This window comes from Chanos chanos, chromosome 6 (genome assembly GCF_902362185.1).
Source record: "Chanos chanos chromosome 6, fChaCha1.1, whole genome shotgun sequence".
NCBI lineage: Eukaryota > Metazoa > Chordata > Actinopteri > Gonorynchiformes > Chanidae > Chanos > Chanos chanos.
In genome coordinates this window covers 23,422,611-23,442,871 of record NC_044500.1, presented here as the reverse complement: position 1 = coordinate 23,442,871, position 20,261 = coordinate 23,422,611, and the positions used below count along the sequence as shown (strand labels likewise).

Below are 20,261 nucleotides of genomic sequence, written 5' to 3'. Positions count from 1 at the left end.
GGCCACAGCCTTTTGGGCTTTTTCCCCTTCCCCAATTCCTATGTTCAATGCGACCTTTTAAAATTAATATGCACTGTACTCGAAGAAGCTGGCCACGGAATCTGCGCAGGTCTGCGCAGATTTTGATCCCAATGAACGACTGAAAGAGCAATCTTGTGCTTTTATGGGAATTGTAGTTTCATTCTGTCTTCTTTTCTATTATTTTGAAGGTAACTTCCTAACATACAAACTACAGTACGCGCCATTGTACTTACAGGCGTGGTTGCATCAGCGCATGGAGTAACTTGAGAAGTCGGTAGTGGTACATAAAGACCTACTGTATGTTATGATAAGAATTTAAAAAGACCGTCAGATCTAGTTTAACGATTAACTGCTGCCGTTTAAGATTAATAAAAACGATCAAATGAAACTTTTTGTTAGTGAAGGTAATCCACACTGTTTGAAGGTGTTGGCTGTGCTCGAACTTACTGGAGTGAAATGTGACGTGCAGCATGTCAACCATGAGGGTAAGTAGTGTGAGCTAGCAGAGTCAGAAATGTGCCTGTTAGGTAGCATATGGTGCTATAATGATCATGCTTTCAGTTAGGCAAGTAGCTATAACTCACTCGTTACCAACTTTAGGTTAGTTAACTGAGAGCTCGCTCTTAGTGTTTGCTGATTAGAGACTGGTCTACCTGTTCACCAAAACGCTTTTGAAACTGCATGAGACCTCGTTTTGTATCCATCGTATAAGACAGCTAGGCCTGACTCTTGTTCCTTTTAAAACTCCTTGGTCATGTTTTCATAGCAAAAGTGGAAGCACTAGGACTCAGTTTGTAGTGTGTTATTAAGCACAAATCTCCATAGTTCATAGCTCAGTTTTACACATACATCTGTGAAACCATTCAAAGTCATTTTCATACCGCGGTGTATTTAAGACTTTCGATTCACGTTATTTTTGTGTGTCTTCTCACTTTATATGAGCTATAACGGGCAGCGGGGCTGGTGTTTCACGAGAGGCGAAGATATGTTATTGTGTGTTCTTTCATTGTTAGCATCATCCGAGCATGCAATGACTAATCAGAACCTGAACACCATTTCCCACGCAGATCTAGAGATAGAGGTGGTGAGAGGAAGGTTTTCCTTTACTTTTGTTTTGAGGCACAACCTTACAAAACAAACCTTTTGTTTTGGAAATTTCTCTAATTACTGGGAACAGGAGGAGTGTCTTCCCCTAGTTGTGTTTTGGTATCATGACAAGTGGTAGAGTATGAAGGGTACTGTGTTTGACGATAAAGATATATCTTTGTTTCAAATTGTGCCTTTCTAAACTCTGGGCTCTCTGTAGCCTGTGATTTAAGCCCCTGTTGTATCACAGTGATGTCATACAGCACAACCATGATCAGGGAGTTTGGTTGACATGTATAAATCTTGATCTCGCCATCAGAGTGACTGCTGTCTCAGTATGACACTAATGTCAGCCATGCTTAAACCAGTGTGCTCAGTATTACTGCTTTGTTTTTACACCTGCTCACATATTTGCTTGATTCCCCCTCTGACTTGTTTCTGGTTCCATAAGGAGTCTGGGAAGGCGGCCAATAGTAATTCAGTTGTGAGTGACTGCATATAAATACCATAAACCCAGTGTCAAAACCATAATCACCAAGTGTGTTTTGTTTCAGAGAAAGTTGTGCCCTTTCTGAGTCGTACTGTTTTACCTGCTCTCCTGTTACCCACTGAAGATTACCTCTTCAGCACTAATGCCATATGCCAGTGAGTGCTTCCACTTCCAGTCTAACAACATGCCAACCAATGAATCATTTCTGTTGTGTATACTGTCAAAATAAACAATACTTATAGTATTTTATAGTAATTGTCACATTTCTCTATCCATGTCCTCAGATACCTCTCTGAGACCAGTGGCCTGGGAACCGGAGAGGACAGCAGCCAGTGGCTTGAGTGGGAGGCGACAGAGCTTCAGGTATGGAGATATCACAGGGACTGTGTTTGTATACAGAGTCTAATGAGAAAATCTGCACACATAGTCTTTTCTCCTTTATTGTCTACAACAGTTAAATTAAAAATGCATATAAGAATAAGTTTGCCTCACAACACTCCTGCAGCAAAGGAGACTGGCTAATATAAAGTACGGGAATGTCCTGGAAATAGCTCCAATTACATATTGATAATTTTTGTCCAAATTTAAATGGAAATGTATATTAACCCTCAGCGAACATAGGGATCTAACATAGAGAGTTGAATCAGTTCTACTTGAACTTTATAGCAAAGTTTGAGTAAGTTTATTTTAGAAGTACTGAGCCTGTGGTGACCAGTTACTATGTGTTATAACAATGTTTGCTTTGCCTCTGTTTCTCAGCCTGCTGTGATGCAAGCTCTCCACATGATGGTGCTGCACGGAAAAGCCGCTCATGCAAGCCAGGCTCTTGAAGGTCCCCTTGGTTACCTGGAGCAGAGCTTAAGCAAAAGGAACATGCTTTTTCTAACCGCGGTGTGTTTCACGGACACACAGATATTTAATATTTGATAAGGATATTTAATTTAATAAAGAACATGCTGTTTCTAACTGCAGTGTGTGTCACGGACACAGAGATATCGTTGTGAGCAGGAACTGCTGAAGTTTGTCCCTGTTCACCGCTGTCTAACTGGGCTTTTTGGTTTCTCATTATTTCAGGAGACAGTGGCAGTTACAGATGTTATCCTCTGGGCTGCGCTTTACCCTGTGCTGACAGGTTCTCTGCTTCAGGCAGGTGAGAGAACATTTTGGGTTATTCCGTCCTTTTCTTTGCTTAGTTTAATATGGGGAGGATTATGTCCATTGATCCTGTTTGGCCTTGCTGGGTTTGTATATCTCAGGAGAGCTTAAGGCTGTGCGTGCCTGGTTTGAGCGAGTCAACCTGCTGCCTGCCTGTGAAACTGCTCTCCAGAAAGTTTTCAAAAGCAAAGAACTGGATGTACTCAAAGGCTTTCTGCACAAACAGCCGAATCCACTCATTCAACAAAAGGATAACCAGTCTTGCAACCAGGTACATGTTCAATCTGTGGGAAAATATTGTGGAAAAAAATCAAATGGTCTGTTTCTTTCAGCTTATCATTTGTGAGCAGCTAAAGCTTTTATCTAATCTCTAATGTGACTTTTAGGAGTTTCAGCAGCAACATTGCAATGAGTAAAATAAGAACTCCTCTGACAAAATCTGAAGGAAGGAAAGAGATTTGTGTTTGTGAGTGAGTGTGTGTGTGTGTGCCCGTGCGTGCGGTGGAGTGAACGTGGTTTTGTGTTGTATGACGCTGTATAGCCAGAACAGATGGAACACATGATGACTCCAGAAGAGATAGAGATTGTGGCTGAGACTTGGAGCAGAGGACTACACAGCTGTCAGGAGGTGCCTGAAAGACAGCATCCAATGTGAGAACATCGTGGTTTTATATCAGTTATCTACACTGTCTTTCAGAGTGCCTCTCATTCTGGTATTGTATCCATGTCACGCAATACAACACAGGATGTAAGTAACTAATGTATGCATCAGTAGCTATGGAAGAAATCTGGAGATGTAATACCACACTAGAACAATACCTGTATAACACACAGCTATGCACACATGCACAGACACACACATATAACACAACTATGTAAGATATGGCTTGTGATTATGCACATTATAGCAGGTAATCTCAGTCATTATGTCTTTAGAGGGGCTAAAGCAAAGAAGGAGAAAAATGACTGGCTGTGGACTCAGGAAGACAACACACTCACACCATGCCAGAAACATGAAAACAACATATACCATAAAACAGCATAGTTAATATATTCTAACTGGTAGATCAACATTAATAGCCGACAGTGTGAATAAGTGTGATCTTCCATCCGGTATGCCTTTAAAGGATGAACTTTCTAGTTGGAGCAGATTTCTCTTGTATGTTGCTGATGGGTGTTAAAGCATATGCTGAGTGTGACTTCTGGGCTATCCAGTCTTCCTCAGGAGGGCAAACGGAACATCCTTCTCACCAGCGCCCTGCCCTATGTCAACAACGTTCCTCATCTGGGCAACATAATTGGCTGTGTGCTGAGTGCTGATGTCTTCGCCAGGTAAACCACCTCTTCACGCCTCCTCACACCTCACAGGCTCTCTTCTATTTATCATGAAATCAAAAGCACTGCCTATGTTCTTTTGTCTAAATTACTCTGAATGTTCAGGGACTAGCTCAAAAGGATTATTTCCACAGCCCATCATATTTTGTGCTAATGTTACTTGTCATAGTTTTGTGATCAGCAAATTACATAGGTGCACAAAATAACATTGCCACAATCCTTTGCCTTCTCCTGTTTTTCTGCCAGGTACGGGCGACTGCGGGGCTGGAACCTGCTCTATATCTGTGGCACTGATGAATACGGGACAGCGACGGAGAACAAGGCCCGTGAAGAGGGTCTGACACCTCAGCAGATCTGCGATAAGTACCACGCCGTCCACTCCAGCATCTACAGATGGTTCCAGATCGACTTCGATTTTTTTGGCCGCACCACAACCCAACGGCAGACTGAGTAAGCAGAGGCAAATATTAAAGCTTCCTAAAGTTTCCTCATCAAAGTTCAGTGCCTCATCAATATCTGTCTCTGCCCTCTTCTTTTGTTTTCCGTCTCTGTTGTTTTCTCTCTTATCTCTCTCTCTCTCTCTCTCTCTCTCTCTCTCTCTCTCTCTCTCAGGATTTCTCAGAACATCTTCTGGCGCCTGCATGAGAGAGGTTTCCTGCTGGAAGACACAGTGGAGCAGCTCCGCTGTGAGAACTGTGAGCGTTTCCTTGCCGACCGGTTTGTGGAGGGTGTGTGTCCACACTGCCATTACCCTGAGGCCCGGGGAGACCAGTGTGACAAATGTGGGCGTCTCATCAACGCTGTGGAGCTCAAGGTCCAAACAACTTTTATCTGTAGACCTCTCTCATGTTAATTACTGTCTCAAAATAGAAAGGGCCTAAAACTTAAAGACCTAACATTTTTTTTTTGTACAAAAGAGTGTTCTGTAGGGAGCACAATGGGAGTGTTGAAGATATCTATCTACAACCTGATTAAAAACAACATGGTGAAATTCAGTCAATTACAAACTCACGATGTCTTCAGCGTTTCAGAGGTTTTTTTTTGTTTTTGTTTTTTTTCGAGCTTCATTTATTCGCATCCCCTTCAGGAACCTCAGTGTAAGGTGTGCCGACAGACTCCAGTGATTCGTTCTTCCAAACACCTTTTCCTGGACCTTCCAAAGGTACTCTGTGTGTCACAGCTGTCAAAGGTATATGATGTGCTATGCTGTGTTCCCTCTCTGATTATATCCCTCTCTCTCTCCCTCTCCCTCTCCCTCTCCCTCCGTCTCTCTCTCTCTCTCTCTCTCTCTCTCTCTCTCTCTCTTGCAGCTGGAGTCAGACCTGGAGCAGTGGCTGGACCACTCCATGAGCTCTGGTGACTGGACTGGGAACGCACGGCATATCACACGCTCCTGGCTGCGGGATGGCCTGAAGCCACGCTGCATCACCAGAGACCTGCAGTGGGGAACATCGGTGCCACATCCAGATTTCTCTGAAAAGGTGAGACCGTTTTACTGTATAGTTCTGTCTGTCATGTTTCAGCCTGGAGCACCACTGTGTTTAAGCTCAAGTGTGCATGATCAGATTTATGTTTCCTTCACCAACTGTGATGTGCTTTTAATTTACCTGCTTTCTCTTTATTCATACCAGCATTTTTATTATTCATGTACAAGTGTACTGTTAATTTGTTTTTATCAATTCGACCAAGTCATCTCTTTAAAAATGTATAATGTAGACTTCTAAATCTGTTTGCCCCTGAAGGTGTTCTACGTGTGGTTTGATGCTCCCATTGGCTACCTCTCAATTACTGCTAACTACACAGACCAGTGGGAGAGATGGTGGAAGAACCCACAGCAGGTACAGTAACAGAGGCCTCAGTTAGTCTCACCCTTTATTTCCGCAGTCATGTAGTTTGGTAGTTGTAATGAAACTGTATGTGCTCTTGGCAGTGCAGTTTTATTTTTTCTTGTCGATACATTTTTTGTTTGAAAGCTGTGTGATCACAGCCTTGGCCTTGTTTAGATTAAATCAGAGAATTGTCTTGACTTTTTTTGCATCTTGTACTGTAGGTGGAGCTGTATAACTTCATGGCCAAGGACAATGTTCCATTTCACAGTGTGGTTTTCCCCTGCTCTCTGCTGGGCGCCCAGGACAACTACACACTGGTCAGCCACCTCGTCGCCACAGGTCAGGGCTCCTGTATGATCTCACCTGTGTATTCATGATTTTCTTTCTCTCTCTGTTTCTTCCCTTATCAGACAAAAGTACAGGAAATCAACCAATCCATGTTTTAACACCTCTCTTAATTGAAGCCCACAGTGTAAAACTGCATCATGATTTTGAGCAGGGAAGGAAATATAGGAAGAGTGGAAGTTCTATATTTGAACTTAATATTTTTGTATATCTCTGAGGATACAAGGTCTCTGAGGATACAAGATCTTGTAATGTTTTTTTTGCAAGTGCATTACCAAGATATATATCTGGATGTAACAGACTTTTCTTGAAAATGTTGAGACTAGACTGTAGTGCTACTGTTTAGTTCCCTACAGATTTCCCTTACAATTCCCTGAGAGTCACAGCTGTGTAATGATGTGCTGCACTGAATTACTGAATTACTGCATTGAATTACTGAATTACTGCATTGTCCCAGTTCTATTCCTAATAATTTATCCTCCAGTGCCCACTCATCCTGGACACAGACCCTATCTGTCTGCTTAAAGGGAGAAGGACTCTAGGCCTTACTGTGGTATTTGGGTCAGCACACAAGTCAGAACCTCTGTTTTGTGTTGGGTTGAGTTTGAGCTTTTATCCACATAGTCAGAATGTAAACTACTCCTGCTTTTTATCACCATCATGACAGAATTCACATGTCCCTCACACAGGGACTCAGAACAGATCTGCATGAATTCTGTCATCTGTATAATAACAAGGTCTGTGAGAGAAGTTCAGAATACCACAGTGTGTGATTTAATGTTAAACACACATTTACATTTAACGTAAGCCCATGCACTTCTCATTGGCAGAATGTCCTTTATGAATTGCTTCTTCTCCACAATCTTTTGAACACATGGAGTTATTCTCACCAAAACATGGCACAGGTAAAATTGGAACATTGTCAGCATAGGGTAATGAAATATTGTACATGGTGTGGTGTTTACCAAACTTGGTACTCATGTTCTCCAGCAGATTCCACAGCAGCGTGCGCTCTGCTGCCCCTAAGTGGCGATGTAACGTTGGAATAAGAACTACTTTAAGGCTGTTTGTCCAGCGAATTCACAAGCTTCATTTTGTTTTGGAAATGAAACAGTTAGTGACAGTTGTCAATAGAAATGTATTGGAGCAAAAAGCATATAATTCCTTGGTGTCAGCTAGAGAGTAAAAGTTGCTCATACTGTTGATAGTCAAAATCCACCAATATGCTACATAAGGACAGTAACAAACAGTGGCGATCCTAGACTCTGGGGGGCCCTAGGCAAAGAAGCCCATCGAGGCCCCCCAATGCCTGCCCCCCTACTCCCCAGCACCTCCTGCTCCCCTAGCACCCCCTGCTCCCCTAAAAATGCATTCAGTCAATTCAGTCACAAAATGCATTCGGTCAATTGTGTGTCAACTGTGCAAACGTCATAATCATTTATTTAAAAATAATAAATAACAACGTGCACACACACACAGCTGACAGGGTTTCTGCTAGGATTTGTTATTGCCGGTCCGGTGTCCGGAAATAATTTATTTCGCTGGACAACTCTGAAGCTTACCGGTCACCTTTCAATAACAGTCTGTATTACAAACGCAAATATAATGTACACCTAGGTTGACGACAGAATGACAACAACCTCAAATCAGTTTGAATGTTTAATGAACATTATCGATTAAACAAAATGAACAGTAGCGATTGAGCAGAACCTCAACATTAGCTGCTAAAATGTAGGCGATTACGAAACATTTGTAACCTGTAACATCTGTAGCCTGTTTAAAAAAAAGGTAGGCCTACATGGTATCAAATGTAGACTATAGGAGACCAGGAAAATATTTAAGATCAAACAGGAGCAACATGTAAATACGTAACATCAAATATCAACTCACAATAATGCTAGTGGTAGCTAGAAGGGGCCCCACTTAGGGTTTTTTGGGGCAGCAGCAGTGCACTGTACAGTGCCTTTATGGTAGGTTTAAGGGGGTTTATAGTTGTCATTGCAAAATGTGCCAATAAGGGGGGCCATTGTGGGCCCCTTTTTCCAACTTTTTTTTGGGGGGGCCCAAACATTCGCCTGGTTTGCCTTTCCTGACAGTGTGCCCCGGTAACAAACTACTTTTAGTAGTACTTACCACTCCTTAGTATCCCATCCAGAAAATGTCCTCCAAACTCTTCTCTGTCTTATGTGTCGTTCATTTTCCCATGATCTTTCCCAGATATGACAGGACCACTGCAAAAACCTGGAGTGTAATTTACTATGAAATTTGTCCTGTTTGTAGTTGTAATCCACTGTGCCTTTGGTTTTGTTTGTTTTATGGGAATCTGTAGAAAGACAGGCCATCTTTGTAACATCTGCAAGTAACACAGCTTGTCACACACTAGTTTTACTGTCTTCAGTTTTTATCAGACTGCAGAGAGTGCTCTTATAACAGTCTGTGTAGGTAACAGAATGACACAAACAGTGATGGGTCATCAGGTTCAAAGCAGTGTGTGAAATTTTGCAGATGTTAGTCACGAGGTGGTGCTATAAAGCAGTGCAGTAAGAGCTCAGGAAACATTGATAATTCACGTTCATCTACTAGAGGCTTAGGAAACATTCATAATTAGTGTTAATCTAATAACAGATGAGGGAGCATGCTTAATTAATATTCAACCAGTAGAGGGTGAGGAAACATTTGTAATTAATATTCATCCAATGAGAGGTGAGGAAACATTCATTATTAATTAGAGATGTCCTGATACCTCTTTTCCACTTCCGATACTGATACCGCTACCACTACCACAGCTTTGGCTATCTGCCAATACTGATATCAGTGCGATACTTTCTTTTACTCTTGAAATAACAATAATAATAATTATTATTATTATTATAAATATAGCTGCAAGCAGCAATGAAGGGGCCAAACACTTCAGGGCCATCAGGTAGACAACTGCTCAGAGCAACCTCTGAGCAAGACACCAGTCCATCATAGGGTGAAAAGACACATTGACACCCACTTTGCTCGATGATGGCAACAAATTCCATAAAAATCTACCTAGGGCTTCTATGCCCTGACATAAAAAGTCATGGCAAAACAATAATACCAAGACGGCCAAAAAACAAAATGGATGACACAGAGGGTTTATAATTTGCCAGCTAGTGTGCTTTACTGTGATGATGGACAAGAAGATTCATTGAAGTGTCTGCTCGTGTTCTGAAGTAATGGGTATTTTGATACATTTTTTGGTGTTTTTCTGGTATAGTGCTCCCATGTGGCCAGATTTCATAAAACTTGGTGGCTACCCAGCATTCCCCACGCCAATGAAGTCTACCAGATTTGGCATCTATCCAACCAAGCATTGCTGAGATATGGCTCACTTCTGGTTTTGGAGTGTTCTCCATTGAAATTCATTGGGTGACAGCGGCAGTATCTTTTGTACTAGCAAAATTCTTTTGATAAATTTTGGTCAGATTCCTCTCTAGATGGTATGAACTAAATTTGGTGGTGGTAGGATCAATGTTGTAGGACTAGTTTGCAAAAGTAGATTTTTGGAAAAATTTCAACATGGCGGAAAATCCAATATGGTGATTTTTGATTAAATGGGTCTGTTTCACTCATCATGACCCAGGGATTCAGAACAAATAATGATCAAAACTCTAGGACAATTGGCTGAGTCGTTATTAGAAAAAATGTACTCTGAAATTTGGTGGCGGTAGAGGCAACAATGGAATGACACTAAATTTGGTGATGGCATATGTTGTACAGTTCTTTATCAACGTGCCAAATTTCACCAGGATCCACCAAAGGCTTCTTTGGACTGCCATTGAAAATTGCTTTTACCAAGATGGCTGACAAACAAAATGGCCGATACCTAGGGTTCATAACATCCCAGTCAGGGCTCTTTACTGTGATGATTCACAAGAGGTTGTGTTGAAATATCTGCTTTCGTCCTGGAGTAATGGGTATTTTAATACATTTTTGTGTATTTTTCTGGTATAGCGCCCCCATGTGGCCAAATTTCATGAAACTTCGTGCTTTTCCAGTATTCCTGGTGGCAATGAAGTGCACCAAGTTTGGCATCAATCCAACCAAGCATTGTGGTGATATGGCTCACTTCCTGTTTTCGCCATCAAAATTCTTTGGACGATAGCGGCCATATCCTTTGGCCTAGTACAATTCTTTATACAACTTTTGGTCAGACCCCACTGTAGATGATATGTACCAAATTTGGTGGTGGTAGGATAAATGGTCTGGGACGAGTTTGCAATAGTAGGTTTTTTAGAAATTCAAAATGGGGGAAAATCTGAAACGGCGGGTGCAATCAACTCGACGTGATTCAATGATTCAGGGGCAAAAAGATCACAGCTCTAGGACAAAGTGTTCAAAACTTATAGTCAAAAATGCACCTTGGTGGTGCTATAGGGATGGATGGAGTGACCCCAAATTTGGTGCCTAGATACTTTGGACTGTCCTCTCAGTGTGCCAAATTTCACAACTTTTTACCATACAGTTCTAGAGGGCTGCCATAGACTCCCATGTGATGACGTATAATGATAATAGTGGAGAATTCTAACAATTACAATAGGTGCCTGCAGCTTCGTTGCTTGGCCCCTAATTACAATAGGGTTCCAGCAGCTTCGCTGCTGGGCCCCCAATAATAATAAAATATACAGAAGTGCTTTGCCCATGATGGCCAGTTAGCCACCTAAAAACATCTTATTCAAATGGAGAACAAACAAATACTTCCCCAGTATATATTCCACAACAACAGTTGGTTATGACTGCCACCTTTTATTCAAACACGAAAAAAAAAGAAAAAAAACTAGAGGTCTCGAGCTACCTCGATGCTTCCCAGCATGCAAAGTTAATCAAACATATGAAATTAAATGACTAACATGACATTATGACATTAAGTATGTGTCTCTACAGTATGAACAGAAACTGTTTCTCTGCATAACAAGATACCATAAATCCCTTCATGTTTTCATTGTCCAGTCATTTTAAACGTGCGTGTTTAATGGCTTATTTTAACACTGACACTGACAGTCGTGTCTCAATTAGTTGAAATAAATGACTGTTGTGGAAATGACATTTTCTCATTTCTTTTAAAATCTCATGATATGAGATATGGAAATGACACCCAATAAACATATTCTCAATTTAACTCACATTTACCTTGATTTTTCCTCTTTTTATTACCCCCTATGGGGGTCACTCTTTTCTCCAGCCATGTGTTCCACTGTTTTTTTTGTTTTGTTTTGTTTTTCTTATTTCTTCCAGGGACACAAAAATGACCATAGTTCAAGAATCACCCATGTAATGCGTTAGCTATATAGGCTATATACTGACATAATTACTTTGTGATTAGTTCAAACAGAACTTGGTTGGTGAGATCCCAATTTACCTCAAATGCATGTTTGTAATACACAAAAGATTGAGAACACAAGGAAAAAGCACTGCAGAGATAGTTTTATGAACAAAGAAAGTTACAAATGTAATAGCGTTATGACAATTGTTGGGAGGAAGATGGTTGTTGGGACATATGGATAATGTGGCTGTTGGAAATAGTAAAAGAAAGTGCAGGGCTTTGTCATTAAACTGTCATACAGTTGCATTTCGCTGTGCTGTAAGGTTGTTTTGTTGTAAGTACTCAAGGATTGCTGGTGTGGAGACTTTATACATGCGTGTTGTATTGCGGTTTCGTTGTTCAGTCATTTTAAACAGCAGTTTTTCATGACACACGGGCGTATGTAATGTGCTATTTTGACACCGATAGTCACATCATGATTAGTTGAAATAAAGCTTAGCTTTTACATGATGCATAAAATATCAAGATACCATAATTCCATTATTGTTGTTATTGTTAAGGCATTGTACTTTGTGAGGACACGATAACCTATATAAAAGTTGCTACATGACGTATATTCAGGAGAGGAATGTACTCGTTTATGAAGTAGCACTTTAATTAAATAAGAGTCTCAGTTGTGGACAGAAGTTGAGAATTGTAGCCATAGAAACTTTCATCTCGGCGGTCGGGTATTCATGTTTAGCTGTCCACTTCTGGATATCTGCTCCACACGGAGGTATGGTATGCACTCTAGTCGCAGATTTTCCAGTACTACAAGCATTACCATTGATTCCCATTATATTGTGATGTGATATATTATATTGAATTTTGTTATGGGGAGGGGCTTTGCCCCCCGCATTTGTAGGCTTTATGACATAATCGCTTACACAACACACAAACCTAGCGAATTTGGTGTAGATAGCTGTTACCGATTTGGACTTATTGCTGTTAGAACTATATGAAATTATGATTTTATGGCCCAGGTTAGCTTTTGATTCAGGTAACTCAGAAATTATAGCAGATATCCACAAACCCAGTGAAGTTGGATTAATACACCCCTAGGGCTACATCCATTCCTGACATCCCTATCACATTTGGTGCAAATCGGACCTTTCTATGACTTTGGCCTGGGAGAAAAGGGAACAAAAAAATGGCTATTGATTTTCTATAATGCCCAAAATTTGGAAAAAAGTGCAAAATTCCTAAATGAGGTTTATATTGAGGGTATTATAAACCCATTTTTTTGGCGCCCAAATGGTATCAATCACTGTTTTTTATTCAAACACAATCTTTTATTAATTTTATGTCAATATCTGAGGTCTCTACCACTAATGGACAAGAAGGTATTAAGAACAAAACAAGGCGTGGTAGCATTTTTCGGTCATTTTCATAGGACCAAAATGGTATGTAGGGTAGCTAGGAGGAACATGAAAATGTATGTGGAAATAGCTTAATATATGGTCATTTAGTGTGCAAAGTGCCAGTGTCCTTCCATATTCCCTTCATAGATAAATACACATAGTTAAAGCCATTGTTTTACCCCTAGGAACATCAATAATGAAGAAGCTTATTATCTCTACTTATGTGTGTCCCAGCCTCTGGGACATTGATTGGAGTGAAGAAAAATGTGTTTTCTATAGGCTCACTTTACTATAGGTCATCAACGCAAGCTTGATTCTTGACTATTAGGGCCTCATTACAGAAAAAGGCATTAACTCTGATAGATGCTATATTCAATAGAGTGGTTAAATTTTATATCCCATATTTAAAAGAGAATAAGATACTCACTCAATTAAAAAACTTAATTAACTTTATTGAAAATGATGTGCAATGTAGCAGATTATATACTGGAATTTACATGTTATGTAATGACATGTAATAACATATAACTTGAACAACAGGACCGAATTGGGTACATGCTTGGGTGTTTTCACAATGAATCCTTATGTTCCATTATTCACTGGTTCATGGAGATACTGAGGCAAAAAATGTAATCCTGAAATGGACATCGTTCTGCCGTAAGTAAAATATCTCTCAAATATGTGTTTATTTTGTATGAAGGATAAACGGAAGGTCACTGGCACTTTGTACCCTTAATATCCATACATCAAGCAATTTCCATGTACGTTTTTATGTTCCTACTAGCTATCCCAAATACCCTTTTTGGTCCTATGAAAATGACCAAAAAATGCTACCACACCTTGTTTTATTCACAGTATCTTCATGTCCATTGGTGGCAGAGACTTCAAATGTTGGCACAAAGTTAATAAAAGATTATATTTGCAGAAAAAATTTGATATCATATTGATGCCAAAATGTGGGTTTGTAGTACCTTCAATGTCACTCTTGTTTAGGTATTTTGCACTTTTTCCCTAAATCTAGGGCCTTATAAAAATAAAATGGCATGCAGTACTGGCTTTTACTGGTTTTGGCATACAGAAAGCATGTTTGTCTTCCATCCTACAAAGTTTGGTGAGGCTAGGAACAATACTTGTCAAGATATTAATGCCCAAACATGGCCTCCCAGATAAGGTGTTTTTGAGGCTACAAAAACGAAATAACAAAGGCTGAAAAAATATGAAAGCAGAATTTGAACAGAATTATTTTACAAGCTTTGTAGTGGTTCAAGGAACGAAAACAGAAACAATTGATATTTCGCTAGGAACAAAAAACGAAACCATAAACTTTATATTTTTTAATGTTCTGGAACAGAAACATTTATTTGAAATAATGGTGACCGGTTAATGATGTTATTTTTCATTATTTTATTTATTACATTAAAATATTAAAATATTTTCTGCCTGCAATAACTGTGGTGAGGAGTTTAATTCCTGTCTTCCTCTGAACATAATTCACGTCCTCGGATAGCGGACATAAATTTACCGGCGGCAGGTGGTGATATAGCGTGAGAGTGAAATGTGGTGTGGCAACCAGAGGAGGTAAATATTATGCTATGCACCTTATAAAATGTTGGTCTTAGACATCAACTTCATCAGTGTTTGGTAGATAGTGTTGGATTTTCTTGTGATTTTACAAGTAAACGAACTGGACCAAAAGCGCGCTCAGAGAAAAGCTTTATTTGGTGGTGGTGGAATCCAGCAGCATGTCTGCTTGTGCCGAAGCTTAACTCAGAGAACTGTCACCATGATCGGCCTTTTATACCATGAAGCAAACAGACAATAGGTGTACAACGTTGCAACGTTGCAAATCAGAGGTTAGGTGTTAATGCTAAAGTCCCCTTTTGTCTGTGATGGCTGCCATTTGCCCAAAAATTAGAGACAATTGTGATTGTAAATTAACTATTGTAGGGAGCGATTACAGATTTGGACATTCTTATTGTTGGGCGACATGTCGGGTGATGGAGTAAGCTATATACTGGGCTTAATGTTTACTCAGTAGAACATTCTATCAGAATGACAAGACAGGCAGCAATTGGTTGAGAATTACAATGCGTGTAAATCAAAGCTTGTGGAAGTTTAGACTGTGAGACTGCTTTGGGTGGCGCTGGAGAAGTAGACTAAAGCGTTTCAGTTCCGAACTCATCTGTCTCCGTGAAATTATCGCTAATACCACATAACAAGCCGAGCCGAGCATATCAAGCTTTACACTTACATTTTAATAAATTAATTATCTACCACAACTAACAGATCATTCTATGCCATGATAGAAGCAAACACTACGACTTTTCAAGGCATTCAGTGGGCTATGAGTAGCCTAACACCTAGCCTGCCAAGTAACCTAGGAGTAACACCTCCCAACCCCCTCCTAATAGAGTGCCATAGTCTATTGTTAGTCTCCCGCATTAGAATGATTTGGCCAAAACTAGTCCATACCACGAGTAGCCTACCACTGTCTATCACGAGTGTCAGCTAAATCTAATTCCACACATGTAATAGAAAATGTAGGCACAGCTTGGAAATGGATAAATATGCATGGATGTTGTTTTTACAAAATATGTATGCCGCAATGGATTTTTGTAAACAAAGCTGTGTCGGGTGTGTAGGCTTTTAGAGTAAATAGCGTAGAATAAGGTGGCAGAATTTTTACCATTTATTGAAACTAAATTACAGCACGAAAAAAAACCTTTTTGGTAAATTGACAGCTGTGTCGTTTATTTACAGTAAATACTTAAGAAAGAATGAATTATACATTATACAAGATAGATACACAAGATAGTGTATACAGTGAAAAATGTACTAAGTAAATAAATATATAACAAAGTACTTTTCGAGCTATTTAGTATCCTATGTGGCAGGATGCTGTAACCCCTTTTACACAGCCTGTTCAAGCAGGGAATGTTGTACCTCACTGTTTTGTGTTCCCATTTCAAGTGGAGAGATATTCGACTGACAGCCTAGAAAAATAGCCTAGGTGTGATCCCAACCCCCTCCTAACGACCGCATCATGAATCACTTGATCAACTGACCAACTCAGAAGTTCCTTTCAACGTAGACCAAAAGATTGTTTGCCAGTGTCAACGAGGTGAAGAAATTTTCGGCCTACTGTCGGCCTACTGTCATCTTTCCCTAGATAGGGAATTGCGTTCAACATGTATTTTATTTCAACGTCAGCAGCCACCCAGAAATTAATAGCAAATTAGCCCGGTTTAATGGCCATGTACTGTGTGAAACGACACAGTAACGACTTGATAGGGAACAGTTGTTCATCTACAGTTATGTTCTCACCAGGTGTGTAAGAAGCAATACTTTATTGAAAATCTAATATTGAAAATTTACCTGTCTCAAGGTGGGCAGCCCTTGCATTCTTGTCATCAAAGTGCAGATAGCACATGATATCTTGGAATCTCTGTCGAGACATCTGTCTCTGAAAATGGGATTTCCCAACTTAGCAGACCAGTAGTCGTCCGGATTCATGCTTTTACCGCCCAAAATACTCCTCAAATAAAGGAGACCCGCAGTTTGAACTTATCAGCATCATTTTGATCAGTTTCTGCTTCAGAGTATTTCTGAATCTTTCACCACATTTCTGTCAATCAAACACACTAAGCCTTGCGACATCTGCTGAGAGAAAAGAGAATCGCAGCCTTGAAAGGCAGGAAACAGCATGGCCTAACGCAAGGCTGACGGCAATTTCTCAGAAATAGGAGCAAAATAGCTTTAAATTAGCTTGTACTGGGGTGATTTTGAAAATTTAAGGATGCTGGGTGATAAAACGCACAAATCTAGGAAAAGTCATGAAAGGAGGGTCCTGAAATTTGGCCGAGTGCAAAGATTTTATTATTTTTTTGAGTCACTGCGGTCAGATGACCGCCACTCGGCGCTTCTAGGTATAAGTAGGTCAAACCACCACGGCGCTTCTAGTAAGACGTCACAGCGGTCAAATGACCGGCGCTCGGCGCTTCTAGTGTTAATCAATTGCTCTTGGCTCCAACTGTAACGTTGCACCAAAGGTGTGAAGCTTTCTTTGTATCTATGGTAATAAGACCATCAGGTTAAACAGTTCTCTTATCCTGAACCATGTCTGTTCAGATGTCACTATAATCTTACAATAGGCTACCATGTAAAGAGAACTAATGTTGGAAATAGCTAGCTAGCTCTAGTTAGGCTAAAAATAATGTGCCCCACATAGCGTATTAGCAAGCTTCTTAACTGCGGCTTTGAAATGACATTGTTTCTCATTTTTGTCATTTAAATGTTTGTTACTGACAACGATGGCAAAACGATCAAATGACCGGGAAGACACAGTGGATTTTGGCCCGAGGACAGATTGGACTGCAGCGTTCCTAGTTAATGATGTAGTGCGTTTTTGTTATATTTTGTGACATTAGCAATAGAGACTATAGAGTAAAATTTCTATCAATAGACATTTTTATACTGTCCAAAAGATACATATTGTCATCTCGGACAGCCCTACATGGAACGTCATTAACAAGTATTTCATTTGGTTCTAACCGGTTCGGGAAAGATAATTTTAGAGTGGAACGCAAAACCAGAAACGTTAAAATACCGACTCTACTTGGAACGAACTTATTAAAAAAATTACCAACATCCAAGTAATAATAATAAGTATAAATATAGCCGCAAGCGGCGATCATCGGGGTCCAAGCAGAATGGCAGACGTTGGAGCCAATGCTGGACGTAGAAGTGCTTCATTGGCTTGAACAGCCGAAATAAGATGTAGAATTGTAAGAAATGTTCAAAAATGTTGTCAAATAGAACACACAGTTTCAAGTTTGTAGTGTAAAGAATACTTGAAGTATAGCAGTGTATCTCTTTCAGGAAATCAAAAAAGGAGGCTTGGTCAGAAGCTTATGAAGGGAAACACTGTTTATTTTGTCTCAACAAACATAAAGACAGAGATGCGGACCCGAGTTTGTCACTGAGATTCGAGTCGTACTTAAGTGGCATACACAGTGACTTGAAACTTGAATCTCATCCTCAGAAGACTTGAGACTCGACTTGGACTCGAGATTTGACATTCTTGAACAATATTTATTTTGTTTATTTTTTTGGTGGGTCCATTCTACTCCTACTCATCATGATACAGGGTCTCAGGGACAGTACAGCTTACTAGGCTAGGTCAAACCTTTCTGAAGTTACAAGCAAAAATGTCCTCTAGAGTTTAGCCTGTTGGAGGTGCTAGAGGCAATGATGGAATGACCCCAAATTTGGTGACCTTTTACTCTGCTCTATGAGGGTGCCAAATTTCATCATGATTCATGAAGGACAGTTGCTAATTCCAAGATGGCCGACAAACAAAATGGCTGTCAGCTAGGGGTCATAATATTCCAGTTAGGGTTTGATACTGTGATGATGCACAAGAAGTTTTTGTGAAATACCTGCTTTTGTCATGGAGTTATGGGCATTTGAATAAATTTTTGGATGTTTAGCTATTATAGCGCCACCATGAGGCCAAATTTCATGAAACTTGGTGGGGTCCCAGTATATCCCCTCTCAATGAAGTGTACCAAGTTTGGCATCAATCCAACCAAGTATTGCTGAGATATGCTCACTTCCTGTTTGGAGCCTTCGCCATCGAAATTCATTGGATGACAGCGGCCGTATCCTTTGGCCTAGCAAAATTCATTCAACAACTTTTGGTCAGACCATGGTGCAGATGATATGTACCAAATATGTACCGAATTAAAAAAATTCAAAATGGCGGACAATTCAATATGGCAGATTTCCATAAAATGGGTCCATTCAACTAATCATGATGCAGGGATTTAGGGGCAGTGCAGCTTACTAGGCTAGGTCAAACGGTTCAGAAGGTATAAACAAAAATGACCGCTAGAGTTTGGCCTGTTGGTGGCGCTAGAGGCAATGACGGATTGACCCCAAATTTGGTGCCTGTACATCTTTTACTGTGCTCTAGGAGGGTGCCAAATTTCATCATGATCCATGAAGGGCTTCCGTGGTCTGCCATTGACAGTTGCTAATCCCAAGATGGCCAACAAACAAAATGGGATGGCTGACATCTTGGGGTGGTAACATTCCAGTTAGGGCATAATACTGTGATGATGCACAAGAAGTTTGGGTGAAATACCTGCTAGCAAAATTCTTTTAACAACTTTTAGTCAGACTATGCTGAAGATGATATGTACCAAATTTGGTATTGATAGGATGAATGGTCTAGGACTAGTTTGCAAAAATAGGTTTTTCAAAAAATTAAAAATGGCGGACAATTCAATATGACGGAACACAGTGGTCTTATTGGCTTTTTTGCTCATCAGGAACCAGGGCATCTAGGGAAAAAAAGAATTTTGAGTCTAGGCCAAAGGGGTCAAGAGTTACAGCCCAAAACGCGTTTTGGCTTGTTATAGCGCCACCAGGTGGCCAATTGAGGTAAGTTTTCTTGCCAGAGTAGTGGGTGACCATAAGAACCTAGGTGCCAAGTTTGGTAGCTCTAACATATGCAGTTTTTGCTGTGCAAACACTTTTAGTGCTGAAAAGTAATAATAATAATAAATATAGCTGCAAGCAGCAATGCAGGGGCCAAGCAGCTGAGCGCCAGCAGGTAGAGGACTGATCAGCAGAAGCCCTGAAGAAGACAGCAGTCCATCAGAGTGTGAGCAGACATCCCTTGGTGGGACTTTGAGGGAAGCACCCTCCTTTAGGGTGCCTGGATTTCGGGGAAGACCGCTGGCTTCCCTGGGGCCTGGAAGTTAGCTACTGGGACTGAGTCCCACTGGGGGAAGCGGGGAGCCAGGCCCGGTCTGGGAGCTCCCCCCATTAGGGTGCCTGGAAGTCATGGAAGACCGCTGGCTTCACTGGGGACTTCAGGTGAGCTCCAGGGACCGAGTCTCACTGGGGGAAGCTTCCCTAGGGCCTGGAGCTCAGCCAGGGCCTGGAGTATTCCATTTAGGGCTTAATACTGTGATGATGCACAAGTAGTTTGGCTGAAATATCTTCTTTTGTCTTGGAGTTAAGGGTACTTAAATACAATGTTATATTTTTGTGTGCTATAACGCCACCATGAGGCCAAATTGCATGTAACTCGGTGGGGCCCCAGTATTCTTCATGTCAATGAATTGCACAAAGTTTGGCATCTATTCATCCAAGCATTGCTGAGATATGCTCACTTCCTGTTTGGAGCCTAGGGTCCTTTACTGTGATAACTCAGAAGGATTTTCCATGAAATATCTCCTTTTTGCTGAAGTAACTGGTATTTTACTATATTTTTTACTTTTTTTCTGGTATAGCGACCCCAT

At 40.6% G+C, this 20,261-nt stretch overlaps 1 protein-coding gene across 1 annotated transcript in view; it reads left to right on the top strand.

Annotated features, from left to right (window-relative positions):
• The first annotated feature begins 292 nt into the window (after positions 1-292).
• The window catches only part of mars1 (methionyl-tRNA synthetase 1), a 38,266-nt gene continuing 18,297 nt past the window's right edge, over positions 293-20,261 (top strand). The window contains exons 1-14 of the mRNA XM_030776241.1: positions 293-506; positions 1,662-1,752; positions 1,882-1,960; positions 2,357-2,488; positions 2,672-2,747; positions 2,854-3,023; positions 3,294-3,403; positions 3,968-4,084; positions 4,334-4,537; positions 4,700-4,901; positions 5,175-5,249; positions 5,398-5,568; positions 5,830-5,925; positions 6,138-6,255. Coding sequence (XP_030632101.1) covers positions 404-506; positions 1,662-1,752; positions 1,882-1,960; positions 2,357-2,488; positions 2,672-2,747; positions 2,854-3,023; positions 3,294-3,403; positions 3,968-4,084; positions 4,334-4,537; positions 4,700-4,901; positions 5,175-5,249; positions 5,398-5,568; positions 5,830-5,925; positions 6,138-6,255 — 1,744 coding nt within the window. The 5' untranslated portion in view covers positions 293-403. The remainder of the gene's footprint in view (positions 507-1,661; positions 1,753-1,881; positions 1,961-2,356; positions 2,489-2,671; positions 2,748-2,853; positions 3,024-3,293; positions 3,404-3,967; positions 4,085-4,333; positions 4,538-4,699; positions 4,902-5,174; positions 5,250-5,397; positions 5,569-5,829; positions 5,926-6,137; positions 6,256-20,261) is intronic.